Source organism: Leptonychotes weddellii, chromosome 10, assembly GCF_054177405.1.
Source record: "Leptonychotes weddellii isolate Sample4059 chromosome 10, ASM5417740v2, whole genome shotgun sequence".
NCBI lineage: Eukaryota > Metazoa > Chordata > Mammalia > Carnivora > Phocidae > Leptonychotes > Leptonychotes weddellii.
Window position 1 is genome coordinate 23,788,706 of NC_138378.1, and position 6,551 is coordinate 23,795,256.

A 6,551-nucleotide genomic window follows, 5' to 3' on the forward strand; every position below is an offset into this window, starting at 1 on the left:
TTGTTTTTCTGTGTTGATAGTCAATATTGTCTGAATAATGAAGGTTTTGCTCTTTCTGCTCAGATCTTACACTTTTTTTTTGGTCTTACTGCACTAGCCAGGACCTCTCATATAACGAACATACAGTGGGCATTTTTGTTTTATTTCTGGCTACAAAGAGATCTGTTTGTATTTTGAAACGATTTGACTTGTGGATTGGGTTCTGGCTCCATCTGAAATTTTAGTAACAACATCTTGTATTGTAAGGTTTTGTTGATATGTGTATGGCCATACCTTCCATCAATTCCATTTTTCTCAGGTCAAGTTTTGCAGATCCAAGATTTCTATATTCTCTTTTGGTTATTTTTTGCTTTATTTCTTGTTGATTATCACTGCCAGCAATTTTCCCTATGAGTTAGATAAAAGACTAAACCTTTATATTTATTTCTCAGTGGATTTCTTTAAAAATTATCAGGCATCCTCCTTAGCAGTGTTCCAGCTGTCAGACTGGCCTGTTGTGGAGATCGTTGAACCAGGAGCTACAGGGGCCAGGCAGGTACCCTGTGAACAGATCAGTCCAGATGGGTACTGAGGCCATCTACAGAGGGGAGCTTGACTTATTTCTGGCAAATTATTGCCACAGAAGGATATCAGAATTGGTCAGTTTGGCACCTCAGTTTAGGTTCTTTATTGACAGACTTTTGGAATTGCACCTTTAAAAAATGTATTTTAGGGGCGCCTGGGTGGCTCAGCCGTTAAGCGTCTGCCTTCAGCTCAGGTCATGGTCCCAGGGTCCTGGGATCGAGCCCCGCATCGGGCTCCCTGCTCAGCAGGAAGCCTGCTTCTCCCTCTCCCACTCCCCCTGCTTGTGTTCCCTCTCTCACTGTCTCTCTCTGTCAAATAAATAAATAAAATCTTAAAAAAAATGTATTTTATTTTATTTAAAACAATTTTTTAAGGATTTTATTTATTTGAGAGAGTAAGTGAGAGAGAGCACAAGCTGGGGGAGGGGCAGAGGGAGGGAGAGGAGCAGACTCCCTGCTGAGCAGGGACTCAATCCCAGGACCCCAGCTGGATCGTGACCTGAGCTGAAGGCAGGCACTTAACCGACTGTGCCACCCAGCCACCCTGCACTTTGTTTTAAAAAAAGATTTTATTTATCTATTTGAGAGAGCGAGAGCAAGCAGGGGGAGGGGCCAAGGGGGACTGAGAGGAATAAGCAGACTCTGGAGCTAAGTGTGGAGCCCGACCCGGGGCTCTATCTCATGACCCTGGGATCATGACCTGAGCCAAAACCAAGAGTCAGATGCTCAACCAACTGAGCCACCCAGGCACCCCGGATTTGCACTTTTTTAAAAAAAGCTAGTTAGGAGACTCTGGAGGAGGCATGATTTTGAGATGCACCTTGAAAGAAGAAGCGGGTTGGAGCGCAAGAGAGAAAAAAATCTGTGGGCCAGAATTTGGCAGGTAGGTCTCTCTGTCCTGCAATGTCGTAGTCTGGGTGTGAGAGAAGTAGATGTGTGTATGTGGGGTGGTGGTAGTAAGAAGTATGATTCCAGATGTACTTTGAAGGTATTGCTGACAGACTTGGATGTGCGATGAGAGGTGAATCAAAAGATGAATCAAGGGTGACTCCAGGAAGAGTGTTGCCATTTTGAGTTGGGGGAGAGTTGCATGTTAAGAGTTGCCTATTAGGCACCCAAGTAGAGATGTTGAGTAGACAGTTGGATGTATGTGGCTGGAATTCAGTGGAGACGCTGGAGATATGAGTCTGGGAGGCATCCAGGTAGAGATGGCATCCGAAGTCACAAGACTGGAAGGGAACATGAATGGAGTGTGAGTGGATAGAGGAAAAGGGAGGGTGGGTCTGAGCCCTGAGACACTCCAATAATAAAGGGAGAAGAGGAAGAACCAGCAAAAAAGAGAAGGGGTCAGGAAGCCACTCAGGAGAGTGGTTTCCTGGGCACCTAGTTTAGAAAGTGTTTCAAGGAGGGAGTGATTCGCTCTGTCAAATGCTGCAGATAGGCCAAGTAAGATGAGGATGGAGAAGTGACTGTGACGTTTAGCAAAGTGGAGGACACTGGTGGCATTGACAAGGACAGTTTTAGTGGAGAGGTAGAGAATGAAAGCCTGATTCAGAGGTGGAAAGGAATGGGCAACAGTAGGGGCACCTGGGTGGCTCAGTCGTTAAGCGTCTGCCTTCGGCTCAGGTCCTGATATCAGGGTTCTGGGATCGAGCCCCACGTCGGGCTCCCTGCTCGGTGGGAAGCCTGCTTCTCCCTCTCCCTCTGCTGCTCCCCCTGCTTGTGTTCCCTCTCTCACTGTGTCTCTGTTAAATAAATAAATAAAATCTTAAAAAAAAAAAAAGGAATGGGCAACAGTAGACAAACCTCTCTAGGAGTTGTGCTGTAAGTGAAGCAGAAATGGCAGGGTAGCTAGATGGGAAGTGGTCACTTTTTAAATTTTTTAAAAAATTTATTAATTATTTTTTAATTTTATTTTTTAAATTAATTTATTTAAAAAAAGATTTGACAGAGAAAGAGCACAAGCAGGGGGAGCGGCAGGCAGAGGGAGAGGGAGAAGCAGGCTCCCCACGAAGCAGGAAGCTTGTTGCGATGCGGGGCTTGATGCGATGACCTGAGCTGAAGGCAGATGCTTAACTACTGAGCCACCCAGGCGCCCCTGTTCACTTTTTTAATAGAAGAAATTAAAATATGTTGGTATACTGAATAATATAGAGAGGATGATAGGAGAAAAGGGGAATTGCTGGGGCGGTATCTTAGAGAAAAATGAGGAGGGTAGGATTCAGTGTACAGTTGTCGAAATCGGTCTTAACAGGCAGTTTATACAGTCACAGGAGGGAGACAATTAGGTGGGTAAATGAAGTGATGTGAAAATGTGAGTTTACTGGGGCGCCTGCGTGGCTCAGTCGTTAGGCGACGGGCTCCCTGCTCAGCGGGAAGCCTGCTTCTCCCTCTCCCACCCCGCCGCTTGTGTTCCTGCTCTCTCTATCGATGTCTCTGTCAAATAAATAAACAAAATCTTAAAAAAAAAATGTGAGTTTACTGATCCCCATGATTTTCTTAGTGAAATAGGAAGCAAAGTCATTAGACAAGAGTAAGGATGGAGAAGAAAGTGATGGAGGTTTGATGAGAAGGAAATATGACATAATTCTTTAGGATGATGGGTGGGGCCCAGCGGAGCAGGCTCTGGAGAGCTCCGTTTCTCCTTGAGAGATTAGTCCCTCCGGGCGCTCGGTAGTCTGCGCCCGTTTCCTTGGAGACGGAGACGAGGGACGGGTCTCGCTGGGAAGTTTGAGTGGCCTAGGTTACCACGCGGTCCACGCTGAGGCAAGAAAGTCGGAGAAGCCGAATAATAAGTATCGCAAGAGATCAGCGCTCCACAGACTCACTACTCGTCTTCCATTTTCCCCAATGGCGCGCGTCTTTCCGAAGTAGGTGTAAGAATCGAAGGGTGGTGGAGTGCGCATGCGTGTCCGCCTTTGCTTGGTCCGGGCCTGGTTGTCTTTTGACCCCGCCCCCTCTCCGCCCACATCTCCCTAGCCCCGCCTCTCCCTCGCGCTCTCCCACCTCCGCTCCCTCGGGTGCCTAGTGAACTGTGGTCTCTGTGGAGACTCCACGCGTGTTTCACGTTTGCTGCTTACAGTCGCAGGGGTTGGGAATGATGGAAGTTCTTTCCCGTCCCAACTCTTTCCAGACCCAACCACTCTGGGATTCGCTCCACAGTCCACAACTTCCAGAATCTGGTGAGTCCGGGAGGGCTGGGGAGGAGATGGGGGCTTGCTGACCCTGGGTCTGCAGTCCGCCTGCCCCCATGGCCGTGACTGTCCCGGCCGATGGAATCGGGAGACCTGAATTACAGGCCTACTTGTGTTACACATTTGCTGTAGGACCCGGAGCCAAGCCCCCGAACCTGTTTTCGCACCACCTTATCCGAATGTGAGGGTATATTATACTGCTCTATTACTCATCTCTGATTGCTCCTCTGGTTTCCTCTTGGGTCTTTTCCATGCCTTGTGTTTAAGAACAGTGTGCTACAGTTCTTAGCACCTCACAGCCTGGATGTGCTTAGTAAATTACGACTGGCTGATAAAACAAGTGATAGCTAACATTTATGGAGCACTTAACACATGCTTTACAAATATCATCTCTTGGAGTTCTCCCATCAATCTGTGGAGGTAGGTTTTATAACTAGATCTAGTTTACAGATGTGAAAATTGAGGCTCAGACCTCAAAAGTCACTTGCTCAAAGTCACAGATATCTGTAAGGGGCAAAGCTGGGATTTGAACTCATCAGGCTGTGTGACTGATTGTTTTATATCTGGTAGGATTATGTTCCATGGCAGCGGTCCAAGCAGAAAACCAAGTCACCTACTCTGCCTCCCCTCCTACAAACCAGAGGCCACCAGAAGAGCAAAACGAAGACTTTGACTAGCGTCCTTCCAGGTGGGCAGAGGCACTTGAGGCCGGATATGGGAATTGGGGACAGGATAGAGTATATGCCCTTGGCCTTTGATGACATCAATTATATTAGAGTAGGCTAATTGCTGTGACAAACAATCCCCAGGTTTCAAGTATTAGTACAGAAGCTTATTTCTCATTTATGTCAAAGTACATTTGTGAATCTGCAGGAGTGGAAGTAATCTTTTCCACATGATCATGCAGGGATCCAGGCTCCTTCAACCTTGTGGCTCTGACAGTTTGTAAGGCCTTGAAGTCCTCTGCTTGATTCGGGGGACTGCATTCAGTCTGCATTCAGCTGGTAGAGAGGGAAGAGAGAGAGAGCAAAAATATCGGTAATTTTGTTGGCAATTTTTTTTTCAGGGCCTAGACTTGACATGACCCATATCAGTCCTGCTCATATTCCAGTGGCCATAACTCAGTCATATGACCACCCTTAACCACAAGGGAAAATGAGAAATGTCCTGCTGTGTGTCCAAGAGGAAAATAAAACAGGGTTTGGTCAACTCAGGATAATCTCTGCCATGTCTTTGTCATGCTGTCCAGGGGAGTTCTCACGCCCTTGGCTGAGTCAGACATGGGTTCATATCTTGGCTCTGCTGTTTACTATCTTGGAAAAGCCATTCATCTCTCTGAGCTTTAGTTTTCTCGTTTGTAATATGAGGACCTGATAAGATTGTTGCAAGAATTAAATGAGAAGATCTATATAAAGCATTGTTGCTCTCAACCTTATCAGACCCAACATTCCTTTTTTTTTAATTTAAGATTGATTTATTTATTTGAGAGAGAGAGCATGAGCAGGGGGAGAGAGGGAAGCAGACTTCCTGTTGAGCTGGGAGCCCAACATGGGGCTCGATTCCAGGACTCTGCATTAATGACCTGAGCCGAAGGCAGTCACTTTTTTTTTTTTTTTAAAGATTTTATTTATTTATTTGAGAGAGAGAATGAGATAGAGAGAGCATGAGAAGGGGAGGGTCAGAGGGAGAAGCAGACCCCCCGCTGAGCAGGGAGCCCGATGCGGGACTCGATCCTGGGACTCCAGGATCATGACCTGAGCCGAAGGCAGTCGCTTAACCGACTGAGCCACCCAGGCGCCCGAGAGAGAATCTTAAGTGGGTTCCACACCCAGCATGGAGGTTGACAGGGGGCTCCATCTCACAACCCTGAGATCATGATCTGGGCCGAAATCTGGAGTTGAACACTTAACCAATTGAGCCACCCAGGCACCCTTCCAGGATGCACAATCTTTTTATTTTTATTTTATTTTTAATTTTTTTTGAGAGAGAGCGAGAGAGCATGAGGGGTGTCGGGGGCAAAGGAAGAGGGAGAGAGAGGATCTTAAGCAGGCTCCACGCTCAGCATGGAGCCTGATGCAGGGTTCATTCCCATAACACCGAGACCATGACCTGAGCCAAAAATCAAGAGTCAGACACTCAGCCAACTGAGCCACCCAGGTGCCCCTCCAGGATGCACAGTCTTAACCATGTATTAGTGGGGAGAGACATGGATCTGAGTTGATGTTCCGGTTTCCCTTCTTGCAATCCCATCTAGGTTACTTGTCACAGCCCCAGTCTGCAAGGATTCCTGCCTTTATGCCAGTGAAATCATCTGTGTAAATTATAATGATGAAAAGAGCTACCACTTGCTCAGGACTTATTTTGTGTGTGGAGGCATCATTCATTCATTCATTCAGCAGCATCCATTTGCTGAACACCCATGTGCCCAGCAATGCGCTGAATGTTTTTGACTCATGGTGAAGGAGACAGATTGGGTTTCTATCTGTGTAGAGTTCACGGTCCCAACCTCAAACTGTTACTACACAAAACTTTAATTTTTTTTTTTTTTTAAAGATTTTATTTATTCAGGGCGCCTGGGTGGCTCAGATGGTTAAGCGTCTGCCTTCGGCTCAGGTCATGATCCCAGGGTCCTGGGATCGAGTCCCGCATCGGGCTCTCTACTCCTTGGGAGCCTGCTTCTCCCTCTGCCTCTCTCTCTCTCTCTGTCTCTCATGAATAAATAAATAAAATATTTAAAAAAAAAAAAAAAGATTTTATTTATTCATATGCGACACAGAGATACTGAGAGAGGGAG

General features: G+C 46.6%; 1 protein-coding gene across 4 annotated transcripts in view; it reads left to right on the top strand.

Moving 5' to 3' along the window:
* Positions 1–2,355: 2,355 nt before the first annotated feature.
* The window catches only part of C10H20orf96 (chromosome 10 C20orf96 homolog), a 20,732-nt gene continuing 16,536 nt past the window's right edge, over positions 2,356–6,551 (top strand). Inside the window, exons 1-3 of one of the 4 annotated variants that reach the window (XM_081833028.1) lie at positions 2,356–3,433; positions 3,697–3,745; positions 4,328–4,445. In XM_081833028.1, the coding sequence (XP_081689154.1) occupies positions 3,414–3,433; positions 3,697–3,745; positions 4,328–4,445 (187 nt within the window). In that variant the 5' untranslated portion in view covers positions 2,356–3,413. Of the gene's footprint in view, positions 3,434–3,645; positions 3,746–4,327; positions 4,446–6,551 lie in introns of all 4 variants that reach the window. The other 3 variants (XM_081833029.1, XM_081833030.1, XM_081833027.1) reach the window with 3 other exon arrangements.